Source organism: Podarcis tiliguerta (genome assembly GCF_965153285.1).
Source record: "Podarcis tiliguerta genome assembly, chromosome: 9".
NCBI lineage: Eukaryota > Metazoa > Chordata > Lepidosauria > Squamata > Lacertidae > Podarcis > Podarcis tiliguerta.
Genome location: NC_139542.1, coordinates 70,425,306 through 70,441,862, shown reverse-complemented (window position 1 = coordinate 70,441,862; position 16,557 = coordinate 70,425,306). Strand labels below are relative to the sequence as shown.

The following is a 16,557-nucleotide window of genomic DNA, read 5'->3' as shown; positions in this document are numbered from 1 at the left end:
AAGAAAGTAAAATATCTACAGTAGGTATATGGCTAACAAATAGAAACATAAATATTTTTAAAGATAATTATGTAAAAGTGTGGAATGGAATTAAAAGAGCTATGGAGATATGGGGAAGGATGAATTTAACATTGTGGGGAAGGATCTCAGTGATAAAAATTGATTTTCTTACAATGTGGTTCAGGAATCCCTTGTGGATTTTTACTTTCTCATACCATAGATAAGCATGCCAACCATATCTCTTATCATGTCCTTCTAAACCCAGTATATCCGTATTCTTTAATTGTACCCATTCCCGCAACTAGCAAAGACAAGATGCTTCATAATATAATTTCAGGTCCTGCAGTGAGAACCTCCCTCTTTGTTTTTTTTATCCATTAATAATTTATATTTTATTCTGGGCTTTCCCCCCTACCAGACAAATTTAAAAATATATTTTTTCCATTGTTTGAAGTGTTCTGCTCCTCTGATTATGGGTATTGATTCAAACAAAAACAACATTCTTGGCAATACATTCGCAAAAAAAAAAAAAAAAAAAAAAAAAAAAAGAGAGAGAGAGAGAGAGAGAGAGAGAGAGAGAGAGATGAAAGAGAATTGGCCTATGTACAAAGATCTGTTAACAGAGGTGGAAAATAAATTGAAGGTAAAGGAGTATGGAGAAATAAACCGCCTGTTAACAGATTGGTCACAATACCACCAACTAAATGACATATTCAGAAGTGATAAAGAAAAAGGCTTTGGGAAGGAATTCTCAAAGCATGAAAAAGAACTGTTGGAGAATAATGAATTATTATCAAAAATGTATAAACTACTGTTGGAATGGAAGGTAAAAGATGAGGAGGTTAAAGATGTAATTATAAAATGGGCAAAGGATTTGGGATATAATATCCCACTTGAGTCATGGGGAAAGTTGTGGAAAGAGGATTTGAAATTTACGGCATGTAATACATTGAAAGAATATTATATGCAAATGATGTATCGCTGGTATTTAACTCCAGTAAAGATGTATAAAATTCCTCCAAAATATGTTGTAAATGTAAGGATAATGAAGGCACTATTTTCACATGTGATGGATTTGCAAAAAGCCAAAAGACTTGTGGGAAATGATAGATAATGAATTAAAAAAAAATGTTTAAGATAACTTTTCATAAAAAACCAGAAGCCTTTTAGCTTGGAATAATGGGGGAAGAAATACCAAAGAATGTAAAGAGACTATTTATGTAGGCTACCATGGCTGCTAGATTGTGATTTGCCCAAAAGTGGAAAGAAGATGGCGTAGCAACAAAGGAAGAATGGACAAACAAGATGATAGACTATGCCGAAATGGCAAAACGTACCATGAAGATCAAGCATCAAGATGAGAAGAAAGATTGGATAAAACTGATAGATTATGTTAAAGAACACTGTAAATATGTTAAAACATTAGCAGGATTGGTGTAGCATTTATGAGATAATTGGATATCTTAGATTAAAAAAGAATTGAAAAGTAATTATATGCAAGGGGGGGAAATGTAAAAAAATTTGGGAACTGGGGTGGGGGGAGTCAGACAAGATGAATTTGGTGTTAAGATGAATGGGGAAATGTTGTTATTTTAGAAATCTTGAAAAATAAAATGTTTTAGTTTTTTTAAAAGGAAGGGGAGGGCTAGCGATGGCTACTAGCCACAACTGGAGGCAGCAGTACTTCTGAATACTAGCTGCTGGAAACTATGGGGCTCTTGTGCTCAGGTTCTGCTTGCAAGTTTTCCAGAAGAGGCATCTGTGTGACTACTGTGACAGCAGGTGCTGGACTAGATGGGCCACTGGCCTGATCCAAAAGGCTCTTCTTATGTCCCTATGGAATTGCTGTTGTTGTTGTTTAGTCATTTAGTTGTATCCGACTCTTCATGACCCCCTGGACCAGAGCACGCCAAGCACTTCTGTCTTCCACTGCCTCCCGCAGTTTGGTCAGACTCATGTTAGTAGCTTCAAGAACACTGTCCAACCATCTCGTCCTCTGTCGTCCCCTTCTCCTTGTGCCCTCCATCTTTCCCAACATCAGGGTCTTTTCCAGGGAGTCTTCTCTTCTCATGAGGTGGCCCAAGTACTGGATGGAGCCTCAGCTTGAGGATCTGTCCTTCCAGTGAGCACTCAGGGCTGATTTCCTTCGGAATGGAGAGGTTTGATCTTCTTGCAGTCCATGGGACTCTCAAGAGTCTCCTCCAGCACCAGAATTCAAAAGCAACAATTCTTCGGAAATCAGCCTTCTTTATGGTCCAGCTCTCACTTCCATTCATCACTACTGGGAAAACCATAGCTTTAACTATATGGACCTTTGTTGGCAAGGTGATGTCTCTGTTGGGATTATGGATGTTTATTTAAACATTTTGATGAAATACTTTTTCATCATGTCTTTTCATTGTTCCAGTGGTGAGGAGGATCCATCTGTAGTGGCTCTTGCCATCAGTGGCTGACATGTGATGATTTCAGCCTGGGTCTGATTTCTGACACCTGTGGTAAAGGTAAAGGTACCCCTGCCCGTACGGGCCAGTCTTGACAGACTCTAGGGTTGTGCGCCCATCTCACTCAAAGAGGCCGAGGGCCAGTGCTGTCCGAAGACACTTCCGGGTCACGTGGCCAGCGTGACATTGCTGCTCTGGTGAGCCAGAGCCACACATGGAAATACCGTTTACCTTCCCGCTAGTAAGCGTTCCCTACTTATCTACTTGCACCCAAGAGTGCTTTCGAACTGCTAGGTTGGCAGGCGCTGGGACCAAACAGCGGGAGCGCACCCCGCCGCGGGGATTTGAACCACCGACCTTTCGATCGGCAAGCCCTAGGCGCTGAGGCTTTAACCCACAGTGCCACCCGCGACCCGACACCTGTGGTAGTTAGACAAATTAATGGAGGATCAAGCCATCAGTGGCTGCTGGTCACAGTGACCACTTATTGCCTCCAGTATGGGAGGTGGTGTGGGACGCGGGTGGCACTGTTGTCTAAACCACAGAGCCTAGGGCTTGCTGATCGGAAGGTCGGTGGTTAGAATCCCCATGACGGGGTGAGCTCCTGTTGCTCGGTCCTTGCTCCTGCCAACCTAGCAGTTTGAAAGCACGTCAAAGTGCAAGTAGATAAATAGGTACCGCTCCAGCAGGAAGGTAAACGGCATTTCCGTGCGCTGTTCTGGTTTTGCCAGAAGCGGCTTAGTCATGCTGGCCACATGACCCGGAAAAACTGTCTGTGGAGTGGACAAACGTCACAACCCCAGAGTTGTTCGCAACAGGACTTAACTGTCAGGGGTCCCTTTACCTTTTTATGTTTTTATAAGTTGGTATGTCAGGATGTGGGTGGTGCTGTGGTCTAACCACCGAGCCTCTTGGGCTTGACGATCGGAAGGTTGGCAGTTTGAATCTCCATGACGGGGTGAGCTCTTGTTGCTCTGTCCCAGCTCCTGCCAACCTAGCAGTTCGAAAGCATGCTAGTGCAAGTAGATAAATAGTTACCGCTCTGGTGGGAAGGTAAATGGCGTTTCTGTGCTCTCTGGTTTCCATCACGGTGTCCCATTGCACCAGAAGCAGTTTAGTCATGCTGGCCACATCACCCAGAAAGCTGTCTGTGGACAAATGCCGGCTCCCTCGGCCTTAAAGCGAGATGAGCACTGCAACCCCAGAGTCATCCTAGACTGGACTTAACAGTCAGGGGTCCCTTTACCTTTATGGGAGGTGGTATGCCTCTGAATAGGGATGCGGGTGGCGCTGTGGGTTAAAGCCTCAGTGCCTAGGGCTTGCCGATCGAAAGGTCGGCGGTTCGAATCCCCGCGGCGGGGTGCGCTCCCGCTGTTCGGTCCCAGCGCCTGCCAACCTAGCAGTTCGAAAGCACCCCTGGGTGCAAGTAGATAAATAGGGACCGCTTACTAGCGGGAAGGTAAACGGCGTTTCCTTGTGCGGCTCTGGCTCGCCAGAGCAGCGATGTCACGCTGGCCACGTGACCCGGAAGTGTCTTCGGACAGCGCTGGCCCTTGGCCTCTTTGAGTGAGATGGGCGCACAACCCTAGAGTCTGTCAAGACTGGCCCGTACGGGCAGGGGTACCTTTACCTTTACCTTATGCCTCTGAATGGCATTTGCTAGTAATCACAAGACTGGGGAGCACGGCTGTTGCACTCAGGGCCTGCTTGTGGGCTCCCCAGAGGCATCCAGCTGGCCACTATGAGAACAAGACAAGCATTTGGCCTGATCTAGCTGTAGGGCTCGTCCTGTGTTTTCATGAGGTAAGCAATCAAGAAAGGATTCTCCTCCCCAACCCCCTCTAACCTTGGCCAGATTGCACACGCCAACTTCCTCCCGTGTCAACAGCTGTTTTGGTTCAGCGAGATCCTGCCCCGCAGTACGAGAGTGACCTTGCCTGCTTGTTCCAAGCCACACTGCTCTCCCTCTTCCCTCCCTCCCGCTTGTCTCTCAGCAAAAAGGCAAGTGGTTTGCACACAAAAAGGTCAGCAGAATTGCAGCAGAGGGGCCTTGTCCGCCCGCCCACACAGCGCAAGATGCTTTCCCAATCACCTGCAGCTTTTCTCCGAATGAAGATAGCGAGCCGTCCGGCTATAGAAAGCACGTAGGCGCAAAAGCAGATATGAGAGAGGCAAAGTGCAAGCTTTGTGTTCTTACACAAATGTTGGTGCCGGAAATGAAGATCCTCCTGGAAGCATTTTTGCTAGGGATAACAGAGGATGAATTAAAAAAAGGAAGACTACAAACTATTCATGTACGCAACGAGCGCTGCTAGAATCTTAAAAAGGTAAAGGTACCCCTGCCCGTACGTGCCAGTCTTGACAGACTCTAGGGTTGTGCGCCCATCTCACTCAAGAGGCCGGGGGCCAGCGCTGTCCGAAGACACTTCCGGGTCACGTGGCCAGCGTGACATCGCTGCTCTGGCGAGCCAGAGCCGCACACAGAAACGCCGTTTACCTTCCCGCTAGTAAGCGGTCCCTATTTATCTACTTGCACCCGAGAGTGCTTTCGAACTGGTAGGTTGGCAGGCGCTGGGACCGGGCAACGGGAGCGCACCCCGCTGCGGGGATTCGAACCGCCGACCTTTCAATCGGCAAGCCCTAGGCGCTGAGGCTTTAACCCACAGCGCCACCCGCTAGAATCTTAGTGGCTCAGAAATGGAAAACCCAAGAAATCCCAACTTTAATGGAGTGGCAGACAAAAATGTTTGAATACATAGAATTGGCGAAATTGACCTAGAAGATTCGGAACCAAACAGAAGCAAAGTTTGAAAAAGGATGGAGTAAATTTGTTGAATATATACGGAGTAATTGTAAGAATGTAAAAACTGTAGCAGGATTAATGCAAATCTTGTGATGTGGATGGAGTGTAGATAAGAAACTGTAAGAAAAGATTTGAGACATAAAACCGTTGAAGGGATGGAAGGAAGTCCGGGCGCAATAAGGAGCAGGGTAGATATGAAGACATACAAATTTTTGAATGTAAGAGGTTTTTTTTATTTGTTGTTGTTACAAAAAAGCAATAAAAAGTATTGGGGGGGGGGGAAGAGATCCTCCTTGATTAGAATAAATTCCAAATTGGCCCTAAATAGGGACGGGCAAGTCTGTCAATGTTCTAATTTTCCCAGCCTTAAGTTCAGATGTCCACATCACTTGGCAAACTCATCAGCAAATTTCTGCTAATATACAGATGTTTTTATGCAATTTTGCCATATACACGTATTTAAGGAAATCATTTTTCCCTAACATGACACATTTTTAAAGGTTTTCCCATGCTAACACATGCATTTTTAAGGCACACCTCGCTTTGGTATATGCACTTTGGAACACACTTTGGCTGGAGAACTGCATTGCAAAATTGGGGAAGTGTGAATGTTGAAGTATGGCTGTGTTTTGATTCACATATTGTTTTGGAAAGTGTGAAGAAAAAGAAGAAGAAGAATTTAATTGCACTTATTTGCTGCTTTTCTTTTATAAAAGGCAACCCGAAGCAACTTACAAAATAGCACAAAGATTAAAACCAGCATGAAACAAAAATAAAAACCTAAAATCACATTCATTCATGTCATAGGCAGGTCTAACTCATTCTGGCCAGTGAAAGAGGGTGATAAAAAGGAGATAGTGAAGGTACGTGCCTCTTTGGGGGGCCAGCACTGAAAAGGCCCATTCTCATGTCTCCGTCCTCTGCACTTGCTGTGGAAGGAGCACACAGACAAGGGCCTCAGATGCCAAATCCAGGGTCCAGGCTAGTTCATGTGGGGAGAGGCAGTCCTTAAAGTACCAGAGTCCTGAGCTATGTAAGGCCTTATGGGTCAAAACCAGCCCTTTGATCTGAGCTGAGAAACTAACTGGCCGTCAGTGCAGCTGTACCAGAATTGCTTTAACATGCATGGACTGCCCTGGTCAGCACTCTGGCTACAGAATTCTGCACTAGCTGTAGTCTCTGAACTGTTTTCAGAGGCAGCCCTATGCCCTGGCAGATGAAGGTGATGGACTATATGGAATTGGCAGAAATGACCGGCAGAATCTGAGACCAGGGAGAAGAGTCGGTGGAAGAAGATTGGAAGAAATTTAAAGACTATTTACAGAAATACTGCAAAATTAATGAATGTTAGAATGATGTTGAATTGAAGTTAAGTGGTTTTTAGCAGCAATGTTATAAAGGAATATGTAAAAATGGATTGTTAACAGGTGATAATCTAAAGCTATAATATATTAAGATAAAAGATTAAGATAAAATCAAAGAGGGAAAGGATTTGCTGAATTAACTAATTGAACTGGAATACAAGAAAGGGAGGTGTGAGGAGGTCAGAGAAACAAGCAAATGAAAGATAAGATATGGAAAGACTGATCTGTTTCTAATTGTTTTATTTTCTTTTTCCTTTTATTCTTTTTTTTGTAATATGTTGAAATTTCAATAAATATCTTTTTTAAAAAAATCAAAATCAAAGGCAGCCCTATGCCCAATGCATTGCAGTACAGTGGTGCCCCGCAGGACGAATGCCTCGCAAGACGGAAAACCCGCAAGACGAAAGGGTTTTCCGTTTGCAGAGGCACTTCGCAGGACGAATTTCCCTATGGGCTTGCTTCGCAAGACGAAAAATGATGAAAAAATTTGATTTTTTTTTTGCTCCAAAACCCCTTATTTTGAATCGCTAAGCTGCTAAAAGCATTTTAGCAGCAAAACCGCTAATCCCCCACCCCTTAAAAAGCCGTTTTTAGCCCTTAAATCGCCAATAGCGCTAATAGCGCTACTCCGTCAATGGGCTTGCTTCGCAAGACGAAAAAACCGCAAGACGAAAAGACCCGCGGAACGGATTCTTTTCGTCTTGCAAGGCACCACTGTAATTGATCCTGGCGGTCACCAGAGCATGGACAACCAAAGTTAAGCGACCCCTGTCCAAATAGAGGTGCAACTGGGCCACTAATCATAGTTAAGGCAATCTGTGCCACCGAGGCTACCTGAGCCTCAAGTGACAGGAGGAGTCCCCCCAAAACGACTAATTAGGCTGCTTTCCCTTGAAATGCAAATCCTTTCCCCATGCCTCACACTAAATAGCACCCAAATTTTCTGCCAGGCAAATGCTTCTGTTGGGGCAGATCAAGCAAATGGGAGGCAGTAATCCAAGTGTGAGCAGCAGTTTCCCTTGGCAGTGGGGGTGAGAGGGCACTTGGGGACGGGGATGGCCATGACAGAGTTGCCTCCATGCCAAACTGCTGACCTCACAGGCACCTGGCCTTGCCCCAGCTTTCAATGGGATGCCAAGAGATAAGCTTGGTTTGTTTGTTTGCAGAACAGGGAGATTGACTGCCTGGAATTCTGGAGAGGGGGAGAATGCCTGTCCTTCTGACCGGTGACGAGGAAGCCTGCTGGAAATCACTGTGCACGGCAGTATCCTGATATGACTCACGGCCCAGGCATCAGAGCTGAAGGCCTCAGCCCCCCCGGCAGGGGAATGGAAGGGTGCCCAGTAGGGCGCTTGCTTAAAAGGTAAAGGTACCCCTAACTATTAGGTGGGACGTGGGTGGCGCTGTGGGTTAAACCACAGAGCCTAGAACTTGCCAATCAGAAGGTCGGCGGTTCGAATCCCCCCGACAGGGTGAGCTCCCGTTGCTTGGTCCCTGCTCCTGCCAACCTAGCAGTTCGAAGGCACGCCAAAGTGCAAGTAGATAAATAGGTACCAGTCTGGCAGGAAGGTAAATGGTGTTTCTGTGCGCTGCTCTGGTTTGCCAGAAGTGGCTTAGTTATGCTGGCCACGTGACCCGGAAGCTATACGTCGGCTCCCTCGGCCAGTAAAGCGAGATGAGCACCGCAACCCCAGAGTCGGCCTCAACTGGGCCTAATGGTCAGGGGTCCCTTTACCTTTACCTAAAGGTACCCCTGACCATTAGGTACAGTCATGGACAACTCTGTGCTTGCGTCCTCATCTCGCTCTATGGGCCGAGGGAGCTGGCGTTTGTCCACAGACAGCTTGTGGGTCATGTGGTCAGCATGACTATGCAGCTTCTGGCGAACCAGAGCAGTGCACGGAAACACCATTTACCTTCCTTCCAGACTGGTACCTATTTATCTACTTGACTAAACTGCTTCTGGTGCAATGGGACACTGTGATGGAAACCAGAGAGCACAGAAACGCCGTTTACCTTCCCGCCAGAGCAGTAACTATTTATCTACTTGCACTGGCGTGCCTTCGAACTGCTAGGTGGGCAGGAGCTGGGACTGAGCAACGGGAACTCACCCCATTGCGGGGATTCAAACCGCCAACCTTCCGATCTGCAAGCCCAAGGCTCAGTAGTTTAGACCACAGCGCCACCCTAGGGTGCTTGCTTACAGGCTGCCAAATGGAGAGGAAAGAGACGTAGGAAGAGCCTGCAGGATCAGGCCAGTGACCCATCTAGTCCAGCACCCTGTTCTCACAGTGGCCAACCAGATGCCTGTGGCAAACCCATAAGAAGGATCTGAGCACAAGACCACTCTCACTTCCTGTAGTTTCCAGAAGCATTTACTGCCTCCAACTGTAGAGGCAAAGCAGAGCCATCAGTGCTAGTGGCCTTCAAAATCTCCTCCTCCATGAAATGGCACCTCTTCAGATAATGCAGAGCTCCTTTACAATTCCCAGCACCCTTAACAAACTAAAGTTTCCAGGATTCCTGGAAGGGGAGCCATGTGCTCTATATGTATAGTGTGCTTTAAATATGTTTTTAAAAAAATGCATTGTTTTAAAATTTTGGTGTTTGGGAGAAGAAGTGGGATAGAAATTTAATACCAACCCTAATACCCTGACAGCAGTGGCGTAGCGTGGGTTGTCAGCACCCGGGGCAAGGCAAGTAATTTGCGCCCCCTAACCCGGGGCAAGGCAAGTAATTTGCTCCCCGCCCGCTGCACTGTCCCTCCCCCAGATAGCCCCTCGCTCTCTCTCCGCACCGCACGCCTGGCACCCTCCCCTCCACAGTGGGCGGCGACCCGGCAGCTCGGATCGGATTCGCACAGCCAGCACTGCAGTGAGAGAGAGTGAGTGAGCCAGGTAGGGGCAGAGAGCTGCGAGTGCGAGCGCCCCCCCAGATGTTGCGCCCAGTGCGGCCGCCCCCCCCTGCACCCCCCACGCTACGCCACTGCCTGACAGTATGGCCAAAGGACAGTGAGTTGTAGCATGGGAACATTGCGAAGGCTTATTTATTAGCTGGCTAGGGCGTTTCTGCAAATCTACTTCTCTGCTGCAGAGGGCAGCATCTTTCTTTTAATAGATTTGTTTTAAAAAGCTTCCAATAGCTTCACGTTCTCCCAAAGATTTCCAGAGCATAGGCACATCACACACAACACAGCACAACTCAACGCAATCTTCCCTGTATTCTTTTCAGCACCTGCTAAAAACATTCTTCTTTAGACAAACCTACCCAGGTGCTTAGAAAGTTGATGTGAATTTCAACCTGTTTTAGCATTTAAACTTGGGGTAGATTTTCAACTGTTGTTGTATTCCCCCCCCCCCCCCGATTTTATTGCTTTATCTTTTCGTAAACCCCTCTTAGGGTTGGGGGTGGATGGGAACACACTGCCTTTGCTTGTAGGTAGTGCCAAGATGGAGCTACCTGTATCTTCAAATATCTGAAGGGCTGCCATGTGGAGGGTGAGGCTGGCTTGTTTTCTGCTACTCTGTGGGGAGGATCCAAACCGATGGATTCAAATGATAAGAAAGGAGATTCTAGCTAAACATCAGGAAGAACTTTCTGGTGGTAGAGCCATTTAACAGTAGAATGAACTCCCTCAAAAGGGGGTGGACTCTCCTTCCTAGGAGGTTTTTAAGCAGAGTTTTGATGGCCATCTGCCAGGGATACTTTAGCTGAGGTTCCTGAATTGCAGGGGGTTAGACTAGATGACCCGCCGGGTTCCTCTACAATTCTATGATTGTAGAAAGTGCCATAACTCTGTCCAGATGTTATCCTATTTATCCAAACAGAGTCTGTGCCTGTAAGCAGTCTGTTCATAGGTTGTGAGTGATGTCATATCATCAATCCATTGATTAAAGGGTAATAATAATAATAATAATAATAATAATAATTTATTTATACCCCACCTATCTGGCTGGGTTCCCCCAGCTACGCTGGGCAGCCTCCAACAAAAGCAATAAAACACCAGCCATTAAAAAACTTCCCTAAACAGGGCTGCTTTCAGATGTCTTCTAAAAGTCAGAAAGTTGTTTATTTCCTTGACATCTGATGGGAAGGCGTTCCACAGCCTGGGCGTCACTACCCAGTTGGCCCAACATCAGTATACCTGTTTCCACCCAACTTTTCCATATTACCATCTTTTTTTGCAATTCTTAGCATTGGGTTCGCTCACAAAGTAAGGTTAGCATGTGAAAATGGATCAAATTTGTTTTTATTGTTGAACCCAATGGGCCCCCTCTGGCAAAATGGGTCATTTGTTACAAAACAGATACACACCTGCTGCTTCACCTCAGCCCTCTGCATTCATTTACTGCACCTTCCCAACCCCACCCTTCCTACAAGCATAAAATGAACAGGAATCCTTTAGATCTCTTACCGGATCTGGGACCTCCTCGACGATGGGCCTGCCAAAGGCAGAACAAGGTATAAGTCAGTACTGTGAACATCTTCCTTAGGCCTTCCTAGTGAAGGTATCATTTGTATGGCGGGAACTCTGTGACGGAGGCAGGCAAATTGTGGCCTTCCACCCACACACAGGCTAAGGAATTATCTGACTCCAGAACCCTGACATTTGACCAGGAATGTGGATTTTGCAATGAACAACACACCTGGGGGTTAACACACCTGTCCTGGGGGTGGGGGTTGGGCACTCAGCAAGGAATCGGCCAATCTGGATGAGAAGAATATTCTAGATCAGGGCCCTGAGGCATCCCCTTCTTCAGAAATAAAACAACCAACTAAAGTCTTCTTCTTCTTCTTCCTATTCTTTTAAAGTGTGTTTATCAAACAGTTTGGGCCCACAACTCTCAGTTGGGTCTGTGACAAAGATACAACCCAGGTAAAGGTAAAGGGACCCCTGACCATTAGGTCCAATCGCGGACGACTCTGGGGTTGGGGAGCTCATCTCGTTTCACTGGCCGAGGGAGCCGGCGTACAGCTTCCGGGTCATGTGGCCAGCATGACTAAGCCGCTTCTGGCGAACCAGAGCAGCGCACGGAAACGCCGTTTACCTTCCCAATGGAAAGTTATCTACTTGCACTTTGACGTGCTTTCGAACTGCTAGGTTGGCAGGAGCAGGGACCAAGCAATGGGAGCTCACCCCATCGTGGGGCTTCGAACTGCCGACCTTCTGATCAGCAAGTCCTAGGCTCTGTGGTTTAACCCACAGTGCCACCCGCATCCCTAGAGATGGTCAAATACAAACAACTCTCCATTACACGGGGGTTACATTCTGAACCCCCCTGCACACCAGTGAAATGGGGAGTTGCCTGTATCAGCTCAGCTTTGCTGGTCCACAGAGCCACATGAGCTGGAGGGACAGCATGGCTTGCCAGTTGATGTGCAGGAAAGCAGCCGTGGCTGCGCTTCCCAGCATATCAGCTGTTAGATGGGAAGGCCTCCTGCTTGCGAGGAGACCCCTCCCCAGAGCCCGAAGAGGATGCCCTCTTTGGGCTCTGGGGAGGGTCACATTGTGAGCCAGGAGTGCTCCCCATTTCTGGGATCCACTTCTGGTTTCCCTGTACCACACATGTGCACGGTCACGTGCAAATAGAGTGCACGCCAATGGGGAGTTGCCTGTATGTCATTTTTTTGTTTCTGTCAGTTTCTCATTTCCCTGCCTTTCCACACCAGTTCATAGCTGTCAGCTTTCAGATTTGAAAATAAGGGATCAGCAGCCTTGAAAATAAGGGATCAGCAGCCTCACCTGTCCCGGGGACAGTCCACGGGATATCTAACAATCCGGGATAGCAGCGGGAAGCGGCGCTGGAATAAGGGAATTTCCCACAAAAAAAGGGAAGGTTGACAGCTATGCACTAGTTTGCATTTTTAAAAAAAGGTCCTCATCAAACTGCATCAACATATTAGTGCAAATTTACCCTAATTTTTGCAAAACCATTTTTACTGATATAATGCATTTCTGTATGTCATTTCACTAATTTATGCATTTAAATTCTCAATTTGCCCCTGTTTTTGTACACATTACTGGGCTGGAGAATCGCACCTCAAAATCTGAAGAATTTGCAGGTTTTGAAGGACGGCTCTGCTTTGGTTCCCCGATTCTTTGTGTGATTTGAGTGAGTTTGCCTTTAAATGGAGCTGGATTGGATTGCCCCTCCCGCTTTTCCTAGACTCAGGTTCTTTGCAGGTCATTGGGAAGTAGGTTGCCCTCCTGTCAATTCATCCGCCCACCCTACCTGGGAGGCTTCTCTGGGAGAATCTCCATCACAGCATCGTGGGGCGGCAATGCATCTGGGTTTATCTGCGAAACAGAAGACAGCTACTAAAGAAAACCGTCAGGTAAAGGCTGCTGTCACCCACACCCCTGACCCTCATTACTCAGAACACAGTGGAGGCCCAAAGTGGCAGCCGTCAGTGTGGTGCCTCGCTACATCCCCCCCCACCAGTTGTGCTTTATTTGTTTGTTTGTATACCTCTATATCATTAAAAAAAGTCAGACTGCTTTACAGCAACAAAAACATACAATACACTGAACAGAATATGAGTGAGTAAACTCTTTTATACTTTTATAGAAGACTGTGTCGTGTCTACAGTGGTACCTTGGGCTACAGACACTTTAGGTTACAGACGCTTCAGGTTACAGACTTCGCTAACCCAGAAATAGTACCTCGGGTTACAGGCTGCCAAAAATTGCTAAAGTGGTGCTTCAGGTTAAGAACAGTTTCAGGTTAAGAACGGACCTCCAGAACGAGTAAGTTCTTATCCCGAAATACCACTGTAATACCATAAAAAGCCATATAGAAAGTTCAAAACAAATATCAGTTAACCATGGCAGAAAGTCCTAGTCTTAATTGCCTGCTCAGGCCTGTTTTCAGTAAGCGTTTAAAAGTTGGCACAGAAGGACCTGCTGAATCTCTAGGGCAGGGGTCAGCAACCTTTTTCAGCTGTGGGCCAGTCCACCGTTCCTCAGACCATGTGGTGAAATATATATATATATATATATGAATGAATTCCTATGCTCCACAAATGACACAGAGATGCATTTTTAATAAAAGCACACAGTCTACTCATGTAAAAACACACTGATTTCCAGACCGTCCGTGGGCTGGATTTAGAAGGCGATTGGGCCGCATCCGGCCCCCGGGCCTTAGGTTGCCTACCCCTGCTCTAGTGACAGAGAGTTCCACAGGACCGGGCCAATGACACTAAAAGCTCTATTGCTCATGGTTGTCAAACAAGCCTCACGACGCTCCTGCAAGTGATCTGAGTGATCAAGCGGGGGGTATAAGGGTTTAGGCAGTCCCTGAGGTATCCTGGACCTAAGTTGTTAAGGGCTTTGTAAATTAATACAAGGACCCTGAACCTGGCTTGGGAGCAGGTGGCTGGCAGTTTTGCAGCACTTTGGTCTGGTTGTGTGCTGATGGCAGTTGGCAGATGGCTGCCACCCCATCCCCAGAATCTCAGGGAATTGTTGTGTTTTCCTCCGAGGAATTTGAGGCAGCTTATATGGTTCTTTCCCCTCCCTCCTGCTCCCTCAACAGACCTGTGAGGTAGATAAAACAGAGGGATTGTGACTGCTGCAAGGTCACCTAGCCAGTGGCGTAGCATGGGGGGTGCAGGGGGGCCCAGCCGCACCGGGCGCAACATCGGGGGGGGGGGCGCTCACACTCGCAGCTCTCTGCCCCTACCTGGCTCACTCACTCTCTCTCACTGCAGTGCTGGCTGTGCGAATCCGATCCGAGCCGCCGGGTCGCCGCCCACTGTGGAGGGGAGGGTGCCAGGCATGCGGTGCGGTGCGAAGAGAGAGCGAGGGACTATCTGGGGGAGGGACAGTGCAGCGGGGGGGGGGGCGCAAATTACTTGCTTTGCCCCGGGTTAGGGGGCGCAAATTACTTGCCTTGCCCCGGGTGCTGACAACCCACACTACGCCACTGCACCTAGCCCCCTTCTGCACTATACCGCTAAAGCAGGATCCTACCACTTTATGAACAGGCATGGCTGGGAGCTGTAGTTTGAGGGTGCTGAGGGTTGTTACCTGATTCCCTTCACAGAGCTACAGTTCTCAAAGTGGTTTTACAGTAAATCGCTCTTCACAGGGAAGCTGCATGAGGCGGGTGGTATGCAAGGGCAAATCCTTTCACTGATAGAGCCAGAGACTTAAGAGCCACTTTGGATACAAGCAAATAGGAATAACAATAATAATTAATAATGTCATTTCAACCCAGCCCTCACAGGAACCTATTTCTCCTTTCTATGCTCTGCTTATCCACCCATTTAATCAATCTATCATCCATCAGTAGAAAGACACTTGATCATTTAGTTACTGTGGAACTCCCTGCCTATTGATATCAAACAGGCGTCTTTGCTGTGCTCGTTTTGGTACCTGCTAAAAACACCCTTGTTTAGACCAGCCCATCCAGATGCTGAGAAAGCTGATGCGAATGGATTTTAATCTGTTTTAATATTTAACTTTTCTACGTTTTAAAGAATTGTGTCAATTTTTTCTTGTTTTCTTGTTTTAACTTTTTGTAAACTGTTTCGATGGTTTTTTTTAAAAAAACACTCAAATAGTACATCAATATTATTAAATAAGCAAACAAACAATCCTCAGTGTCATGCTAAATTAAACCAAATCCCCTTTGCTGTTACTGCAAATACAGCCCCTACAACGAAGGTCATGTAACACTAATTCACACTAAATGAATGTGAAGGTAGACAGCAACAGACTTGCAGGATACGACAGGCTCTCCCTATATATGACAAATCAGAGGGAAGCCCCTACAGAGCTCAGCCGGATTTCAGTGGCGTTGCGTGGGTTGTCAGCACCCGGGGCAAGGCAAGTACTTTGCACCCACTAACCCGGGGCAAGGCAAGTAATTTGCGCCCCCCGCTGCACTGTCCCTCCCCCAGATAGTCCCTCGCTCTCTCTCCGCACCGCACCGCATGCCTGGCACCCCCCCCCCTCCACAGTGGGCGGCGACCCGGCGGCTTGGATCGGATTTGCACAGCCAGCACTGCAGTGAGAGAGAGTGAGTGAGCCAGGTAGGGACAGAGAGCTGCGAGTGCAAGTGCGCCCCCCCAGATGTTGCGCCCGGTGCGGCCGGCCCCCCCGCACCCCCCACGCTACGCCACTGCCGGATTTCCTCTCATGGAAATACATAGGATTGCAGCAGAAATGGTTTGTTCAGCCCCAGCCGCAAGAATCCCAAAGTCAAAGAATGTAAGGATTCTACTTCCTCCTCCTGCAGCCCGAAATACTCACTGTTACAGAGAAGGGGCGGTAATACAGTGCCATCTGAGTGCCTTGGATGTGCCTCACGCCATCCCATGGGGGGCAGAAATAAAAAGATCCTCTGGCAGAGATCAGATTAACAAGCCTCTCCACTGGTTGCCAGGCGCCTGTCACTCCAAACAGCAACCTCCAGAGGTACGGCACAAACTCCGGAACCGCAAAGCAAACAGGTGTGCTCACCTGTCCTCCCGGAAGAGGCTCCAAAGGGCTTTGCATCACATCTGCCGGCTCCATCGCCAAGAGAGTCAACTGCTAATGGGACGCAATGCCAGCTGGACCCTAAACTGCATGAGGGCAAGCCACAACTCTCTTGTGGGCACGGCAGGTGTTGGCACCTGATTGCAGAGGTGGCCTGCTGCCCAGCTCACTCCGGAAGCTGCCGTTGCTACAACACAACACCTTGTAGCAACCAGGGTGTCAAATCTCCTTTGCCACACACAGGGACACAAATGCAGCACCTGTTGAATGTTGGGGTTTTTTTTTGCACAGTTGTTAAAGGCGCAGGTGCCTTGGCAGAAAGCAGAAAGGACTACAGAAAGCAGAAAGCATGCGGGTGGCGCTGTGGGTTAAACCACAGAGCCTAGGGCTTGCAGATCAGAAGATTGGCAGATCAAATCCCCATGACAGGGTGAGCTCCTGTTTTTCGGTCCCTGCTCCTGC

General features: G+C 47.7%; 2 protein-coding genes across 7 annotated transcripts in view; one reads left to right on the top strand and one right to left on the bottom strand.

Annotated features, from left to right (window-relative positions):
* The window catches only part of CCDC33 (coiled-coil domain containing 33), a 178,209-nt gene that overhangs the window by 11,061 nt on the left and 150,591 nt on the right, over positions 1-16,557 (bottom strand). For all 6 annotated transcript variants that reach the window (XM_083398868.1, XM_083398869.1, XM_083398870.1 and 3 more), the window contains 2 exons: positions 12,842-12,906; positions 11,023-11,050 (listed from right to left, as the gene is read on the bottom strand). In XM_083398868.1, the coding sequence (XP_083254994.1) occupies positions 11,023-11,050; positions 12,842-12,906 (93 nt within the window). The remainder of the gene's footprint in view (positions 1-11,022; positions 11,051-12,841; positions 12,907-16,557) is intronic.
* LOC310657815 (uncharacterized protein) overlaps positions 1-16,557 on the top strand; it is a 437,520-nt gene that overhangs the window by 312,983 nt on the left and 107,980 nt on the right. The window lies entirely within an intron of this gene.